Source organism: Eubalaena glacialis, chromosome 19, assembly GCF_028564815.1.
Source record: "Eubalaena glacialis isolate mEubGla1 chromosome 19, mEubGla1.1.hap2.+ XY, whole genome shotgun sequence".
Taxonomy (NCBI): Eukaryota; Metazoa; Chordata; class Mammalia; order Artiodactyla; family Balaenidae; genus Eubalaena; species Eubalaena glacialis.
Window position 1 is genome coordinate 56,506,010 of NC_083734.1, and position 17,473 is coordinate 56,523,482.

Genomic DNA, 17,473 nt, shown 5'->3' on the forward strand with positions numbered 1-17,473 from the left:
CCGGCCTTGGAAAAGGAGGAGAAGGAGGAGAAAAAGGGTAAGGGGGGCAGTGGGAGCCACCGTCCAGAGTGCCAGGGACCGAGCAGGACCTGCCGGACCCCCGGCGGGGAAGCTGGGAGAGGTGAGACTGCGGGGACTGATCTGGGGGTCAGCACCCTTGAGGGCGGGCACAAACTAACTTTTCTTGCGGGATCCGCGGGCGCCTTCATCTGTCGTGTCCTTCCGTCCTCCTCGCTCCCCTGTACCGTCTTCCCGCATCAATCCCTCCAGCGCTTGGCCCTCCCGGTCCCTCCCGCCGCTTTGTTCCCCGGTCCGCCTGGGCTGGGCTGGGTTGGGGGGTTGCGCGGCGCTGGACTGGCATTCCGGGGGGCGGGGGAGCCAGCCCGACCCCATGCACTGCCAGGGGCGCCCTCCCCCAATGTCGGCCGCGGGCCTTGAGCTGGAGTGCCATCTGGTTTGGGCTTGGGACTTTTGGGGAGTAAGAGGACCCCAGCTAGGGCCCCAGGCCTGCACAGGTCTCATGCCACAGGACTCGGGCAACAAATTCTCGGCCACCTAGGAACTGACGTAAGCTTTTCCAAAGTGAAGTCTGGGCTCTGGGCCTCAGATTCATGCTTGGGAGGGCAGGCAGCCCCATTTACCAGCAGTGCCCCGGCTCTCATCTCTGTTCTCCGCCCAGCTGCTTCCCTATCCCACACAAGGGGTGAGGATGGGTCAACAACAGGTGCTGTAAAGCCTCCCTGTCCTGCAGGCAGACACCCCGCCAGAGATGGGGGGCCCTAACTCCCCATTCCACTCTCTGAATTCATAAAGGGCCCTGGGGCTAGGGCATCCAGCAATGACAGCAAGGCTTGGATAGGGAAGAGTCTGGGGGCAGGCACCTTCCACAGGGAGTGACCCCTGCCCGTCTGCCTGTGCCTGACCCTCCCAGGCCCCACCTCCTGGCCCACCAGTTGTCTATGGGTGTCAGAGCCTCAGGCTGTGGAGAACAGGCTGCTGGCCCGACCTGCCCCAGTGTCGTGCTGCCAGGGCCCCTCCTGCCCCAGGTTGAGGTGCTGCCAGGTGCCCTGGGGCCTCAGTGACTCAGCCTCCCCCTCCCAGAACACCACCTCCCCGCTTCCAAATACTCCTCTCATGCATGGCGGCTCCCTCACCCTTTTGAGTGGCTCAGCCCCTCCCTTGACTCAGAAGGGCAGCCAGGGTGATTGGGGGACTCCCTGGAAGCCCTGTCCTGTTCTTTCTCTGAGCCCTGCTTCTGGGACCCTTACAGACTCTGGCCCAGCCTTCAGCAGACCTTCAGCGGACCACACCTTTTCCAGACCCCTGAGACATGTCCACCGCTGCTGACTGAGGTGTGAGGGAATGCTGGCTGCTCTCTGGGTGGGCACTGGTGCTCCTGAGCCACGTTGGAAAGATTGGCGCCCCCAGTCCCGGCCCATCCCTGGGCTGTCGGAAGCTGCAAGCTGATATCCGTTCAGATTTCCGCACAGCCTCTGCCCCCTCAGAGATCAGCTTTCCTGCTTGTGGCGGCAGCTCACGAAGCACCTTGAGGGGGTACCCGTCAGCGCCTAACAAGAAGCCCTCTGCCTGGGACACCAGACACACTCCCCCTGGACGCCTGGCCCTCCAGAGGGCCAAGGGATGGCACCCTGACACCTCGGCTTAGACCCGTTTCCCTGCCTCTGCCCTGGACTCCTGAGCTCAGAGCCCAGCCCAGGGACCAGGATGGGTCGAGAACAGGACCTGATCCTCGCTGTCAAGAATGGAGATGTGACTGGTGTGCAGAAACTGGTGGCTAAGGTCAAGGCCACAAAGACAAGTGAGTACTTGATGGGGTGACTATCCAGCTGAGACCCTCCCCTGAGGGCCAGGCTGTGGAGAGAGGCCTGGGTGGTCACTCTGATCTGGGGACTTGGGGTGGGAGTGCCTCTGAGTGGGAGAACCGGTGAGGAAGTTGGGTCCCCCTTGCTGTGAACCCTTAGGCAAATCACTTTACCTCTCTGGGCCTCAGTTTCCTCACCTGTAAAGTAAAAGAATTGAAGTACATTCATTCTAATTTTTTTGAGTGCCTATTGTGTGCCAAGCTCTAAGCACTGAGCCACAGCAGTGAACAAGACAAACTAAAAGTCTTGCCCTCATGGAGTTGCCTTTAGCAGGTGGTTTTTCCAATGTGTTCTTTGGAGCCGTGGGGTTTCTGGCAGTGAGTTGGGAAAGACTGAATAGCTAGAGCTCAACCTCCACGCCCACCCCCCGGTTCAACCAGAGCATCTCTGTGTTTTTGTCAGCTTGATGGAGATATCTGTAAGATAGCTTTTTAGAGAGAATTCTGCTTAAAACAAAGTTCAGCATTATCTAACTGCCCCCATCCCCCTGACTTATCTGCCTGTGTCCCCTGGGGGTGTGTGTCCAAAGTTAGTTTTCTGGAGGTCTCTCTGCAGCCTGGGGTCTCTAGTCGACAGGGTTGTGGGAGCTCTGTGCACAGGTGGCCACACCTGACTTCCATCTCCTGAGTACCTCTGCAGTGAGACCCTGCAAGGAGAGTAGACCTCTGGGCTTCAGGGCAAGCTCTCTGGACTGTCCCAGGAGGACACTGGACTTGTCCCCTTGAGTTCCTGGACCAGCAGGGACAGGAGATGGCTCCTGCCACCAGATTCGGGCTGGGGGAGAGAGGGTCCTTCTGGAGTGCTGGGGCTCTAGCCCAAGACACAGCTTGGCGCTTTGCACAGGAAGGAGTCCCCCAGGCTACCTGAAGATGTCCAATTATCCCCACCCACACCTGGGAGTGTGGGGTGCCGGAAAGGAAGGACTTTAAGGGCCTGGAAGTTGTGCACGTGTGTGAGTGTCCCCACTTACACACCAGGGCAGGACAGCCAGGGCGTAGGGAGATGGAATCGTGAGGGGTGCTCTCTGTGCCCTGGGGGAGTGGATGCAGGGTGAGCCCGATGGGGGAAGGTGCCAAGGAGGGTCCAGGGAGGGCCCTGGAGGCCCCAAGGTGGGAGCCACTGCCCCTCCTCCCCTCACCTCTGTGTTGCTTTTGGCAACCTGCCCAGTAGGGCCTTGGTTGAGCTGCTGCTGGCCTCATAGCCCTGGGGCCTCAGACCTCAAAGTGAGGCCCTCAGGAGGGCAAGTGGCTGGAGGCTGGTGGCAGAAACCTTGCAGCCAGGCTCCTAGGCTTCGGGAAGGTCCCCTGTGCCCAGGGGGGGAAACATCTGTGGAGGAAGATGATCCTTCCCCCCCACTCCCCAGGGGACTTGCACAGAGTATAGGCACAGGCACAGAGTGATAGGGTCCTGGAACCACCTGCCCCCCCTCCCAGTCCTCTGAGAAGCTGGGAAAGCTGGTGACAAAAAGATCACAAGGTGACCTTTGCAGACCCTACAGTTCATGAAATATTGTAATCCCCTCTATTCCCTGGGAGATGGGTACTTCTACCTGCACTTTACAGATAAGGAAACTGACACTCAGAGACGGTTAGTGATTTGCCCAAGGTCACACGGCCATTGTGTGGCAGATCAAAGACAAGCCTGAGCCCTCTGCCCTGTGCTGCCACACTCGGCTGCCCATCAGAATTACCTAGGGATAGTTCTGAAAGTACAGACTCCCTGGTCTCTCCCAGAATTACAGAATCATCACAGAGAGCCTGGGACTCTGCAAATCCGAAAGTTCTTCAGGTGATTCTGAAGCAGTTCTGAGAAGGGAGGCTGGAAACTCCTGCTCCATACCCAGAAAGGCAAAGGAAACTGCTGGAAGGGAGGTGTCAGGGCTCCCTTTTTTCCCTCTGGGCGGTGGCTAAAGCTTTCTGGCTGTCCAAAGAGAGGTGCTCCCTCAGCCTGCTGCATCTGATATCTGGTCACTGGGGGCCGGCTTTCCCTGCCTACCCAGGTCCTCTTCAGGGAGCAAGTGGCTGGGAGGAGAGGGCTACAGTTGCCCTGGCCTTGCCTCTGCCCTTCCTCCCTCCCTCCCCTGCTCCCTTTTCTGAGCTGTCTCCTTCTCTGGCCAGAGGAAATGGAGTGGGCTGGGGGTGGCCTGCTGAGCTCACATCCTCTGCCCGAGCCTAAATCAGGAGGAGCGACCCTTCCACCCGCAGAGCCAGGCCTGGGAAGAAGGTTGTACCGCAGGGGAAGTGCCGGGAGCCACTGCCAAGAACCTAGGACCCTCCACCCTCCCACCAAGGTCCCCAGTTCAGTCACTCTGAGCCTCTCCCCACCGCCTTTCCGGCCATTGTTCTGGAAAGAACAGAGCCACCCAGCCTGGCCCTGCCCCTGTTCCTGTCCCTTCTGTCATGTTGTCCTGCCACTCCCCGGAGGGGCTGCATCTCACCGCCGAGCTGCCCCAGCCCAGACTGTCCAGGCTGGCAGTAGGTGGAGGGACTTTCTGTGCCTCTTCCCTGCTTGACCTCGTTGTCTTCACTGAGGCTCAGAGAGGTACCAGGGCTGGCCAAGGTCACACAGCCAGTAAGAGGGAGAAGAATTTGAATCACGCACTTCCTGCTTCTAGGGCCCCTGTTCTTTCCACTGCCCTGAATGGTTCTGTGTGACAAGGACTTTCCAAGGGGGCTACAGGAAGGCTGGGAGGCCTGGGTTTCTTTCCTGTGGCCCCCACCCCCTCACCTCTTCCGTCACTCTTTGACTCTGTATTTACCTTTTCGCTGTAGCGTAATTCGGCTCAGCCCTAAGTGTAGCTGTCTCCCCCTCCCCATCCTGTGCTCCTCACTGCAGGCTTGGTCCCTCCCTATTGGAATGAGGCCCTGTCTTGTTGGGGTATTCAGGGGCCCACCAGGGCCTGGGGGGCAGGCCTGGACCAGCATGCTTGGCACCCTGCCCAGCCGGGTTGAGCCAGGCCTCCTCCTTCCCGGCAGGGGTGGGTTCCAGCAGGAGGCAGGGGCCCGCCTGTGACAGGCACTCTCCTTCCCCTCCGCAACACTCCTCAGGGCCCGCCCCCTCCCACGCCCTGGCTCACACGTGGAGCACACCTGTCTGAACCCCGTCCCTGTCCCCGAGAGCGGGATGAACCAGCATCCTCCCCTTGCTCCCCGGGGCACAGAGCTCTCTGCCAGGAGCCTGTGGGTGCAGAGTCAGCAGTTACTCCCCTGACAGGGGCCCTGGGGGGACTGTACCAGCTTTCGCTGGAGGACAGCCTCTTGGTAATAATGGCTAACATGTAAGGAGTGCTAAATGGTGAGAGCTCCCATCTTTCACAAGGGTCAGGCATTGTACTCACAACCCCCGTGAGCAGCTTCTGTGATCAGCCCATTTTACAGATGAGGACACAACCCGAGAGGTCAAGTGACTTGTCCAAGATCACACCGCTAGTATGTGGCAGAGCCAGGGCATGGTGAGGTCTGTGTGACGCCACCTTCCCCACTTTGCTCCACTCAGGGATGACCCAGGGCCGGGCAGTGTGGCCTTTGAGTCCAGCCCTGGCATCCGCCCTCTACTCTCGAGCTTCTGGTGCCCTCTCCTTTCTCTCCCAGCCCCCTCGGCCCGTGGGACAATGAGGCTCACTCCTTGGCCCATTCAGGCAGGAATGCCAACCATGCGCTCGTGGGACTGTCCTTTGAGGGCACAGTATGCCAGTCCCCCCCATCTCCGCCCCCTTTGACCCTATAAACAAGCGGGGCTGGGGGCCCAGGGAAGCCAGGCCACTGCTGCAGCGGCGCCCTCCAGCTGATGGGCCAGGGTGGGAAGCCATAGGGACTGACAGCTAAAGGGCCATGGGGCAGGTGCTTTCCTGCACTCCAAGAGGTCAGCTGGAGGCGGGAGGTGGGCGGGGAGGGCGCACTGGGTTAGGTGTGGGTAAGGGCGGATCATTCGAGGGTGCCCTGATGCCTCCCGCTCTGACCCCCAGAGCTCCTTGGCTCCACGAAGAGACTCAACATCAACTACCAGGATGCTGATGGGTGAGCGGGAGCCCCCGTCCCTCTTGAAAACTGTGGGGGGGGGAGGGGCAGTGGAAAGACCTGGGGCCTAGAGTCCCTTCCCCTCTCAAACTTGGCCCTTGAAGCGTGTTTGCCGAGAGCTCAGGGCCCTGCCCGCGCGCCTGCCCGTGGAGCTATCCCTGAGGGAGGGGAGGGGGCCCTGGTGCCTCTCTGAGGGGCCGCCTTGGGTCAGATTCCTGCTAGGCTCCCTTTTCTCCCTGGAGGGTAGGAGCCCTCGGGCTCCTGCTCCCACGGCCCCCTCCCCTGGGCCGGCTGTGAGGGAGGCCAGACAAACAGGCCTCTCAGCGCAGACACTGAGCCCTTTCATGCTGCAGCCCGGCTGCTCTGGCTCCCGTGGCAGGGCTGGCAGGGTGGGGGGCCGGGGGTGCAGTGGGCAAATAACTCATCCCTGACAGCCCCCAAGATGGGTCTGCTGTGGAAGACCAGGATTTGAGGGCGGGGGGCCGCTCACTGACACCCCCGACCTTGTGTCCCACCACACCAGATTCTCGGCTCTCCACCACGCCGCCCTGGGGGGCAGCCTGGAGCTCATAGCCTTGCTGCTGGAGGCTCAGGCCACCGTTGACATCAAGGACAGCAATGGTGAGAGCCCAGTGTACCCGTACCCCAGACCCTGTGGTCAGAGTTTGCCCCTGCTACATCATAGCTATGCTAATAGATGTTAGCATAGCTTCTCTGAACTTGCAAATGCTTTACCTCTTCAGTCTTCACAGCCTTCTGGGGTAGTGGGTGGTACTGACATCCCATTGTCCAGGTAAGGAAGTTGAGGTCACATCACCGTTACAAGGTCACCAGATCATCCGTGGTGGACAAGGTGGGATTCTGGCTTCAGCCCCAGGCAGCCGGACCTCTCCCTGACCAAGCCCGGGTGAAGCCAGCTTCGCTTCTTCCCTCCAGCTGGGGTGGCTCCAGGCTCTGCTCAGTTCCCTCCTCCGGCCCCACGCCATCCCTCGACCTCCTTTAGAAACCCCTTCCCTCTGGCAGGCATGCGACCGCTGCACTACGCAGCCTGGCAGGGCCGGCTGGAGCCCGTGAGGCTGCTACTGCGGGCCTCTGCGGCCGTGAACGCCGCCTCGCTGGATGGGCAGATCCCGCTGCACCTGGCTGCCCAGTACGGACACTATGAAGTGGTACGTGACCCTGCCAGCCTACAGGGGCGCGGGGGCAGGGAGAGGGGGGCTGGCACGGGGGGCCGGCCAGGCCAGACCCCTCACTTGGCTCCCTCCACCCCAGTCAGAAATGCTCCTCCAGCATCAGTCCAACCCGTGCCTGGTCAACAAGGCCAAGAAGACGCCCTTGGACCTGGCCTGCGAATTTGGACGGCTCAAGGTGGGGCCTGCTGTCCTTGGGGTACTGGGTTCTGGGCGTCTGGGGGGTCTCAGGAGGAGGCCCTACCTGAGTGCTGGTTGCTGCAGGTGGCCCAGCTGTTACTGAACAGCCACTTATGTGTGGCACTGCTGGAGGGTGAGGCCAAGGACCCGTGTGACCCCAACTATACCACACCCCTGCACTTGGCTGCCAAGAACGGCCACAGAGAGGTCATCAGGTACCCACCGGGGCCCCCCCCAACATCCTCATCCTCTTCCGGTGGGACTGGTGACGTCCCCTCAGTGCCCTGCCCTGCTGCCCTCTTCACCCTCACTCTGGATCTCTCTCCCAGCCCCCAGCAATCGGCTTCCTCTCCTTCCCCACCCCCTGCCCTCTGCCCCAGTAACTCACCCTCCCCTCCACAGGCAGCTCCTGAGAGCTGGGATTGAGATCAACCGCCAGACCAAGACAGGCACGGCACTCCATGAGGCCGCGCTGTATGGCAAGACCGAGGTGGTGCGGCTGCTCCTGGAGGTGCGTGTGGACCCCTGGTCAGCCCGCGGGTGTGGACGGGTCCCCAGCGGGTGCCGGGTCCAAGACCGGCTGGGGAGGCAAGGGAGGGGATCTCCACTGGCAACGTGGTGTTTTGCATGGGTGGGGGCCGTGCAAAGCGGCTGGAGGGCAGACGGACCTGGTTCAAGGCCCGGTTCTGCCTTTTACTAGCTGAGTGACCTTGAGCTCATCCTTGACCCTATCTCTGAGCTTCCGCTTCCTCACCTGTAAAATCTGAAAATAGTAACTACCTGCTGGGTAGCTGTGAGAATTGGGAGAAGCGACAAACCAGGCGCTCAGCACAGGCTTACCCCGCACTGTGCACCCAGGGTGGGGTGGACGTGAACATCCGGAACACGTATAACCAGACTGCGCTGGACATTGTGAATCAGTTCACCACCTCCCAGGCCAGCCGGGAAATCAAGCAGCTACTGCGGGGTGAGCGTGTGGGGGAGAAGACCCAGCCCAGGGAATCCGGAGCCACTCCAGAGGGTCCCGGGAAGTGGAGCAGGAGCGGATGTCACGCTCCTGGGCCCCGGGCTGGTCTGGGGGATTGCTGTGGGGATGATGCAGCAGGGACCTGGGGGAGGGTCATGAACAGGGGACTGGAGGGGAGGGAAGATGCCCTAAGGACCCTCAGATGACACCTGTCCTCCTCCTTCTTCTTTTAGAGGCCTCAGGGATCCTGAAGGTCCGAGCACTCAAGGATTTCTGGAACCTCCACGATCCCACTGCCCTCAATGTCCGGGCAGGGGACGTCATCACGGTGAGGACCCAATGCAGGCATTCCTTTGAGAACACAAAATGATTGCTGTCACTTACTTGGGCACCTACTGTGGATCAGGCTCTGTGTTAGGGTCTTTATATGCACGATCTCGTTGAATTCTTCCCAATCCAGGTAAGGTAGGTGCTCTTACCATTTCCTTTTTGGAGCTGACAAAATTGAGGCTTAGAGAATGAAAGCAGTTTGTCCAAAGTCACAAGCTAGCAAGCAGTGGAGCTGGGATCTGAACCCAGGCTGACTCCAGACTCTTGTTGGTATGCCCTGGAGGCACCCAGGGGATTGGGCTGGATGCTGGTGGCAGGGCCAGAACTGTGGGCCGACTTGGGCACCAGAGGCCAGCTCCCCGGGGGGAGGGGAAGAGCTGGACCACAGCTGCAGGGCTGGGCACTTGGTGCAGCACGTGACCATGGCATCGTCCGTCCCCCTGCCCGTCTGCCACAGGTGCTTGAGCAGCATCCCGACGGCCGCTGGAAGGGCCACATCCATGAGAGCCAGAGGGGCACGGACCGTGTGGGCTACTTTCCCCCGGGCATCGTTGAAGTGGTCAGCAAGCGGGTGGGCGTCCTTGCACCCCGCCTCCCCTCTGCGTCCACCACCCTGCGCCCAGGCCTCTCCAGGACACCACAGCCCCCTGCTGATGACCCCCTGCACCCCCTTACCTATGGCCAGCTGCCTCGGGTGGGCCTCAGCCCAGACAGCCCAGGTACCTCCTCCCGGGGGGGCAGTGCTGGTTACCGGGGTAAATATCTGGCTCTGGCAAGCTGCCAGTCAGCTGTTGGCAGGGCCAACTGGGGCTCTAACCCCTTGGCTTCTGCCCCCTGCAGCAGGTGACAGGAACAGTGTGGGCAGCGAGGGCAGCGTGGGCAGCATCCGCAGTGCCGGCAGCGGACAGAGTTCCGAGGGCACCAACGGCCACAGCACCGGCCTCCTTATTGAGAATGCCCAGGTGGGGGGGCGGGGGGGGGCGTTGGTAGGGACCAGGGCCGGGCCCCCCACACCCACTGCCAGTTCCCCAAGTGAGAGTCAGCTCCTTCCCTGTCTCCAGCCACTGCCCTCTGCTGGAGAGGACCAGGTGCTGCCAGGACTGCACCCCCCGTCCCTGGCAGGTAGGAAGGGAGACCGGGACCTGGGTGGGCTAGGAGCGGTGCAGGTGGGGAGGCTGAGGGCTTGGCGCCCCTTCGTCCTGCCACCCTGATTCCATTTCTGTCCTTCCTTGAAGACAACCCAAACCACCGCCCTCTGGCCAACTACCGCTCCGGGGAGCTGCTCTTCACCCAGGACGTGAGGCCGGAGCAGCTGCTGGAGGGGAAGGTGTGACCCGCACTGGGGAGTGGGCTGCGAGCCCAGGGTAGGGGTTGGGATGGGCCTCAGTGTGGACTTAAGTCCCTACTCAGACCAGGCCCCTGGGGAGGCTGGGGTCAGTGGCTGGTCTGTGGCCTTGGCACCCCGCCCCCGCCCCCGGCCCAGCAGACTCAGCTCCATTAACTTCACCCCTCCCCCCACACCACAGGACGCTCAGGCCATTCATAACTGGCTCAGCGAGTTCCAGCTGGAGGGCTACACTGCCCACTTTCTGCAGGCTGGCTATGACGTGCCAACTATCAGCCGCATGACACCCGAGGTAGGTGCTGCAGCGGGAGGGCAGTGCAGGAACCAGTGGGCAGAGGAGGGGGCCTGATGGCATGACTCTGTGTGGCAGGACCTGACGGCCATCGGGGTGACCAAGCCCGGGCACAGGAAGAAGATCGCCTCAGAGATCGCCCAGCTCAGCATCGCCGAGTGGTTACCCAACTACATTCCGGTGAGTGGGCGACGGGCACGGGCTCCCACCTTCAGCTGCGGCTTTGCAGTGCCTTCCTGGCTTGGGGGCCGACGGTGCTGCTTTTGCAGGCAGACCTGCTGGAGTGGCTGTGCGCGCTGGGGCTGCCGCAGTACCACAAGCAGCTGGTGAGCAGCGGCTACGATTCCATGGGGCTGGTGGCCGACCTCACTTGGGAGGAGCTGCAGGAGATCGGAGTCAACAAGCTCGGTGAGGACTGCCCTGGGCCTTCTGACTGGGCCCCCGCGTGCCTTGGAGGGTCTCCAAAATGTTTCGGGGGTCCAGGAGGGATGAGGGTGACCCTTTCCAGCCCCAGCTAACCCTTCCGCCTCTATCCACCCCTCTCAGGTCATCAGAAGAAGCTCATGCTGGGGGTGAAGCGGCTGGCTGAGCTGCGGCGGGGCCTACTGCAGGGGGAGGCCCCAGGTGACGGCGGCCGCCGGCTGGCCAGGGGCCCGGAGCTGATGGCCATCGAGGGGCTGGAGAATGGGGACGGTCCGGCTGTGGCTGGCCCGCGCCTCCTCACCTTCCAGGGCAGCGAGCTGAGCTCAGAGCTACAGGCGGCCATGGCAGGGGGTGGCCCTGAGCCGCTCCCCCTGCCCCCTGCCCGCTCCCCCAGCCAGGAGAGCATTGGGGCACGCTCACGGGGGTCCGGGCACTCGCAGGAACAGCCTGCCTCCCAGCCCAGTGGCGGAGACCCCAGCACCCCACAGGAGAGGAATCTTCCAGAGGGCACAGAGCGGCCCCCTAAGCTTTGTTCCCCACTTCCTGGCCAAGGGGCCCCCCCTTATGTTTTTATGTACCCCCAGGGCTCGCCCTCCAGCCCAGCCCCAGGGCCGCCTCCTGGCGCACCCCGGGCCTTCTCCTACTTGGCCGGCCCGCTGGCCACTCCTCCAGACCCGCCTCGGCCCAAGCGCCGGTCCCACAGCCTGAGCCGCCCCAGCCCGGCCGAGGGGGAAGCCGAGGGGGAGGCCGAAGGGCCAGTGGATAGTGCCTTGGGCAGTTACGCCACCCTCACTCGGCGACCAGGACGCAGCGCCCTCGCCCGGACCAGCCCCAGCCCGACCCCAACCCGAGGGGCGCCCCGCAGCCAGTCCTTCGCCCTGCGGGCCCGCCGCAAAGGCCCCCCGCCCCCGCCCCCCAAGCGCCTCAGCTCCGTCTCCGGCCCCACGCTGGAGCCGCCGCCGCCGCCAGATGGAAGCCCGGCACCCAAGGAGGGGGCCCCGGGGCCCCGGAGGCGAACACTCAGCGAACCCACGGGCCCCTCGGAGCCCCCCGGCCTGCCCGCCCCAGCTGGCGCCACATCGGACACAGAGGAGGAGGACCCAGGGCACGAGGGGACACCCCCGTCTCGGGGCAGCTCAGGGGAGGGGCTCCCGTTCGCGGAGGAGGGGAACCTGACGATCAAACAGAGGCCCAAGCCAGCGGGCCCCCCACCCCGGGAGACGCCCGTGCCTGCTGGCCTCGACTTCAACCTCACAGAGTCAGACACTGTTAAGCGGAGGCCCAAATGCCGGGAGAGGGAGCCACTGCAGACAGCACTCCTGGCCTTCGGGGTGGCCAGCGCCACGCCTGGCCCCCCTACCCCCCTGTCCTCGCAGACCCCCGGCGAGTCCCCCTTGGCCTCTGCCAGCCCTCCCCGGCCTGACCCTAGCAGCCTCCCAAACCCCGGAGCTCCAGCCCCTCTCTCTCCCAGCCCCCCGACCCAGCCCCCCGTGGCTCCCTGCCCTGGGCCAGCTCTGGAAAACAGTCGGCGGCCCGGGGAGATGGAGCCCCCGGCTCCCCCTGCTGCCCTCCTCAAGGTGCCCGGAGCAGGTATGAGGCGGGACCTGCGGGGAGAGGGTGGTGTTGGCAGGGCTCGTGCCCAGCCCAGCTGAGTCACAAGCCAACCTCTTTGTCTCTGCAGGAACAGCCCCCAAGCCTGTGTCTGTGGCCTGCACCCAGCTGGCATTTTCTGGCCCCAAGCTGGCTCCCCGGCTCGGCCCCCGCCCTGTGCCCCCTCCAAGGCCAGAGAACACTGGGGCCACAGGCCCAGGCCGGGCCCAGCAGAGACTGGAGCAGACCAGCTCATCCCTGGCAGCTGCGTTGCGGGCCGCGGAGAAGAGCATTGGTGCTGAGGAGCGAGAGGGGTGAGGGGTGCTGGGTGCTTCCGAGGGGGAGAAGGCGGCATAAGGGCAGCTCCTCCCGAATCCTGAATCCTTTTCCCAGGGTTCCGGGAATGATGGGAGGGGGGTGTCACCGTCACGTCGGGCAGATCCTCAGGCTGGGGGGCCCCTATTGGGATGGGAGGAGCCTGGGCCTGGGGTCACCCGGATCTGACCTGCAGGGAATCCTGGTGGCCGCCACTTAGAGGCACGTGAGCTTGGGCAAGTCACTTCTCCCTGTGAGCCCCAGCGTCTCTGTGCAAGGAAGGGAACGGTAACTCCTACTGCCTCGGGAAGTTGTGAGAATTAGGAGAAGATGCACACAAAGTGTGCGCACCAACCACGCTCTCAGTAGCAGACCCCTTGCCCAGGGCCGGCAGGGTGCAGACCGCTGGCTGATCTGACCTGGTCCTTCCCCTGCTGCAGCCCCCCGGGCACCTCCACCAAGCACATCCTGGATGACATCAGCACCATGTTCGACGCCCTGGCTAACCAGCTGGATGCCATGCTGGATTGAGCTGGACCTGCTGGCAGCCCGCAGCAGTGCCCACCGCGACCTTCCTCAGCCACTGCCTTTCCCCCGGCACGGACGCCGCCCCTGCCGCCCTAGCGGGGTCCCTCCTGCTGCTCCAAGCCAGCGGCTGTCAGCACTAGGGCTCTGGGAGGCAGCCCCCAGGGGAGCTGAGGGGACTCGTCAGAACCGGACACCTCAGCAGAGCCCCCTCCCAGTGTGTAACCTGACGGGACGGCCCTGCCTCTTGGACAGGGACCCTGGTGAGAGCTTCCTCTCCAGGAAGAAAGAGGTGGTGGCCGGGCTTCTGGGGTACCTTCTCTGTCCCCCCAGTGTCTCAAGCCCCTGTGCCAAGGTCCTCTGGCCACCCACTGTGCTGTCCTGGCACCGAGAGGCTGGAGGAGGCGGTGTGTCTGGCCTGGTCCCCCGCAGGTGTTCACAGGACACGTAAACAAGCGGCCAGGCCAGCCTCTGTCGCCGCCCCTGCCTGCCCTCAGTGAGGCAAAGCTGGTGGGGGTGGGGGCAGTGGGATTCACAGGTCCCCCAAAGTCCAGACTTTCCCAACTGTAAATGTTATTTTTTAAGCAGAGAGAAATGCATATATTTTAAATGGAATTTATTCTATCTATAACTGCCTGAGAGGACGCAGTGGGGGAGGGGCTTCGGACCACAGCAAGAGCACCCCCTGCCCGCCTTGGGGCTGGAAGCCTGGTTGGCCCAGGCCCCGGCTCTGTAACCATTAACCTCTTCCCCCAACTAACACCAATGAAAGTGTCATTCCACGTGATCGGGCTGTGTGTTTGGATCTGCGCCACGGACCTCTGAGCCAGGGGTCGCGCCTGAGCCGGACCCGAGCGCTCCCACTGATGTGCAAGGAGGAAGGCTTGGGCCCTCCCCTCCTCACCTTTGCGGAGGGGCTCCGTCACTGGCCGAAGCCTTGGGTAGGTCCGTTAGTGGCTGCCTCATGGACCAGCCACAGGTTTTTCTTCAGGAATTTATTCCTAAAAGGCTCATTTCCAGTAAAAAATAATACACCAGTGAAAACATTCTCACAGGATAACTAGGGCCGGGGCTGAAAGGAGCCCTGGGCCGTACCCCAGGACTGGCTCTCTCCGCCAGCTTGAGGGCAGGCACAGGAGGAGGTTCCAGGGCCAGGCCGGGGCTCTGCTTCATCTTCAGGTCTCGGTGTGAGGCTCCCCCGCAGAGGAAGGGAGGGAAAGTACTCAGGACCAAATCCAGGCCCCTGCCCCAGGAATACAGGATGAGAGGGGCACAGGGAGGATGAACCACCACCCCTGCCTCCAGCAGTGGCCCAGAGAGCTGTTCAGACCTCCCACAGCTGCTCTCCCACAAAAGGTGGAAGCTCAGCCCCACGGCTCATGGCTCTGCCTGAAAACCCAAGAGCAGAGGGCGCTGCATTTGGTGACCCTGAAGGGGCGTGGCCCACAGGTGGCGGGGGCTGAGGGCCCCTCTATTAAGCACACGAGGTCATACATTCAAGAGCCCAGGGGTCTCCCCCTGGTGAGGAAGAGCCAGACTGTCCTGACGCCAAGGCCACAGCTCAGCATCTCTTCAGTAATCCCCGGGGGCAGGACGACAGCTGGGTCTGACACCGGGAGCTGGGCCTCCAACGCCATGGGGCGCAAGAGCAAACCCTGAAACATTCATGATATCAACTCCCCAGACTCAGAAATGGGTCTGGCTTTAGCCCTAGGATCCAGGGCAACTATGACCACCACGGCCAGTGGCTCAGAAGGGAGAGTTCATGCCCAGCTTAGTTTCAAACTGCAGTTTCTGTCGCTTCTGGTAGCGGACCCGGACCCTGGTGGGGCGGGAGATTAAAGTCCAGGTTAGCGCAGACCTCCAGACCAGGGGACGGGCAGGACACCCGAGGAGGAGGGCGGGACGGCAGTGGGAAGGCAGGGGAACGGTGCCCCAGGAGGTGACGGGCTTAGGGAACACGCCCAGGCCCAGAGGGGGCACCCAGCCGGTGGCTCACCGAATCTCGTGCAGCTTCACGATCTCGTTGGTGACCACCACGAGGACCAGGGAGAGGCAGCCCAGGAGCCACGTCAGCAGAGGCACGTCCTCCAGGCCAAAGTGGACGTGGCTGTCCCTGTGTGTCCACAGCTGCAGGTCCACTGCTGTCTGGACCACCTGCCCCAGCAACCTGCAGGAGGTGGCAGCCCTGCGTCAGCCGGGGTCTCTTGCTTCCTTCCCTGCTTTTCTCAGCGGGAACAGCTTAAGGAGGGCACCCTTCAACCTCTGGCCCAAAGCCCGCCCTCAAATCACAGCCCCGCTGCAGCCCCTCCCCTGCTCCCACCCTCCATCCCAGAGAGACTCACACCACGGGCACGGTCACCGCCCACCAGAGGTTTGTCAAGGGGCTCTTTCTCCACAGGGGCTTGGTGCGATGCACGTGGGTGATGGAGATGAAGACTGGAGAAAATGGGGTCAGTGGCGGGTGTCAGACTTCGCACGGCCAGAGGCCTGGTCCCCAGGGTGCCCCACCAGCCCCGGGGAGCCCCTCACCAGTGTGCAGGACGGTCAGGGCGGCGGCGAGCTTCTGAGCCGGCAGCAGCCCGTTGGCGAAGTCGTCAAACCAGGCTGGAGCTGTGTCGGCGTGGCTGCCAAAGCAAGGTGTGGGCTCAGCTTCCTCTGGGCCCCAGGGAGGGAAACCAGGGCGGGGGTGTCGGGACGGGACCCACCTGGGCAGCATGATGGAGGAGCAGTTGGTGAGGTTACGGACCCGGGAGCTGTCGCAGAAGCTCTGCAGTGTGAAGCCAAAGCAGATGAGGCATGAGCTGATGGTGAGGCTGAACTTGAGCAAGAAGCAGAGCAGGAAGTAGTGCTGGGTCTGCGGGAAGAGGAGGCCCGTCACTCCTGTGGCAGCCGCCCCTCTGGCGCACGGATTCAACGGGGTCCTCAGTCAGTGGGCAGGCCCGGGGGATAAGGAGCAAGGATCTTTCCCAGCTCTGTACCACCCCTCCCCCTTGGTCTGGGGAAGTTCCGATGGAATTCCTCCCCCCCCTTCCCTCCCCCAAGGCTCAGCCCCCTCCACACTGACATTCCTCAGGAAAAGCCCAGGCTCACAGGGCTCCGCGTTGCTCACCTTCTTAGGAATGGACTGAAGGTTTTTCCCCGTTGCCATAGACATGATGGAGCTATGGGGGGGCTTCCCCAGCAAAGAGATGCTGAAAAGCAGGAACTTCAGTGAAGGGTGGTGACTGTGACCCTCTGTCCCCCAATTCTCATGTGGGAAGGCTTTCGGGAGTCCTGAGAGTGAGGGCAAGTCTGCTGGGCAGATGGGATAAGACAAGGGAGAGAGTGCCCCCGGGCCTCCTGTGCCAGAAGTGAGCACTGAGCATGGCTTCCTGAACCTGGGCTCCTGGGGACACTTGGTGACATCCCAACCCTGCCTGCCTGGGCACGGAGAGGCGGCCCGGCCTCTCACCTGAGCAGAGGGTAGCAAAAGCAGGACAGCCACAGGATATCGGTGGTGCTCAGGATTGGCGGCAGCTGGACGAGGCAAGAGAGGAACTGAACCAGGAGAAGCCAGGAAGCACGATTAGATTCTGGCAAAGAGTAAGACACTGGGAGCCCCAGGGCTGACTCGCCCTGTGCCCAGACAGAGACTCACGTCCTGGCTGAGAGGAGATGGCGCTGGAGGGGACACTATTCTGCCGGCGGGGTCATCTCCAAAAGCCCAGGGGGTTCACAGAGGCTCTGGGGGCCCCCCAGGCTGTGCTGCATCCTCCCAGCCTCTCAACCGGCCCTTGAGTGAAGGAGTGAGCAGGGAGGGGCGATGCCCGTGCTGGCCCCACCTCACCTGGATGACCACGAGAGTCAGCTGGCACTGCAGCAGGAAGAGGAAGCACTTGCGAATGCCGTAGGTGGCGTGCCGAGCCTAGGGACCGGGAGGGACAGGTTGTGGTCTCTCTCAGGCCCCACAGCTGATAAGCTTCAGCCAAGAGCCAGATGCCCCAAATGTTCCCGCTAGGGAGGGGCGGAGGCAAACTCAACGGCCTGGGAGAGCTTCGCCTGGAGGTGAACCACCCTTGGGAGCTCAGGCCGGTCCTGCGTCGCGACTGCCCACCCCAAGCAGGACCTGCCCCCCTGCCCCCGAGCCCCCCCGAGCCCCCACCTGCTCGATGAGCCGGATGATGCTGATGGTCTCCTCCTGGCGGAAGGTCAGGGAGCAGGGCAGGCTGTTGAGCTGCCCCGAGAGCTGCAGAGGAGAAAGGCCGTCCGAGGCCTGGGCCATGCTGGTGCTGGTGGCGTAGCCAAAGGTCTCCCAGGAGCAGCGGGATGGGTACAGGGGATCCAGGGCAATGCTGCTCAGCACAGGGGGGGAAGCATACCCATCAGCTGAAGCGTGCCAAGACCCCGTCTCCCACGGGACTGAGCAAGCACCTGC

General features: G+C 62.8%; 2 protein-coding genes across 5 annotated transcripts in view; one reads left to right on the top strand and one right to left on the bottom strand.

Moving 5' to 3' along the window:
* Nucleotides 1–13,843, top strand: CASKIN2 (CASK interacting protein 2). 2 transcript variants are annotated; one of them, XM_061176042.1, is made up of 21 exons: nt 1–121; nt 1,271–1,819; nt 5,848–5,899; nt 6,423–6,520; nt 6,693–6,752; nt 6,923–7,068; nt 7,172–7,267; nt 7,354–7,484; nt 7,672–7,780; nt 8,128–8,236; nt 8,470–8,564; nt 9,024–9,285; nt 9,407–9,528; nt 9,628–9,688; nt 9,802–9,893; nt 10,093–10,203; nt 10,282–10,383; nt 10,473–10,611; nt 10,750–12,216; nt 12,308–12,530; nt 12,972–13,843. In XM_061176042.1, exons 2-21 carry the CDS (start codon nt 1,726–1,728, stop codon nt 13,060–13,062), a joined length of 3,660 nt encoding a protein of 1,219 aa, XP_061032025.1. In that variant the 5' UTR covers nt 1–121; nt 1,271–1,725; the 3' UTR covers nt 13,063–13,843. The 2 variants fall into 2 exon arrangements, with proteins under 2 accessions (XP_061032025.1, XP_061032026.1); XM_061176043.1 differs by lacking the exon at nt 6,693–6,752.
* TMEM94 (transmembrane protein 94) overlaps nt 13,658–17,473 on the bottom strand; it is a 19,299-nt gene continuing 15,483 nt past the window's right edge. For 2 of the 3 annotated variants that reach the window (XM_061176040.1, XM_061176039.1), the window contains exons 23-31: nt 17,201–17,390; nt 16,886–16,963; nt 16,511–16,596; nt 16,169–16,250; nt 15,765–15,913; nt 15,589–15,683; nt 15,402–15,495; nt 15,056–15,226; nt 13,658–14,878 (exon numbers count right to left, since the gene is read on the bottom strand). In XM_061176040.1, the coding sequence (XP_061032023.1) occupies nt 14,806–14,878; nt 15,056–15,226; nt 15,402–15,495; nt 15,589–15,683; nt 15,765–15,913; nt 16,169–16,250; nt 16,511–16,596; nt 16,886–16,963; nt 17,201–17,390 (1,018 nt within the window). In that variant the 3' untranslated portion in view covers nt 13,658–14,805. Of the gene's footprint in view, nt 14,879–15,055; nt 15,227–15,401; nt 15,496–15,588; nt 15,684–15,764; nt 15,914–16,168; nt 16,251–16,510; nt 16,632–16,885; nt 16,964–17,200; nt 17,391–17,473 lie in introns of those variants that run through there. The other variant, XM_061176041.1, reaches the window with a different exon arrangement.

Bases quoted from the DNA above. Each gene is read 5' to 3' on its own strand.
- CASKIN2 (XM_061176042.1), top strand. From the start codon at position 1,726: ATGGGTCGAGAACAGGACCTGATCCTCGCTGTCAAGAATGGAGATGTG. The intron at 10,204-10,281 runs GTAGGTGCTGCA...TCTGTGTGGCAG, and splicing joins TCAGCCGCATGACACCCGAG to GACCTGACGGCCATCGGGGT. The intron at 10,384-10,472 runs GTGAGTGGGCGA...CTGCTTTTGCAG, and splicing joins GGTTACCCAACTACATTCCG to GCAGACCTGCTGGAGTGGCT.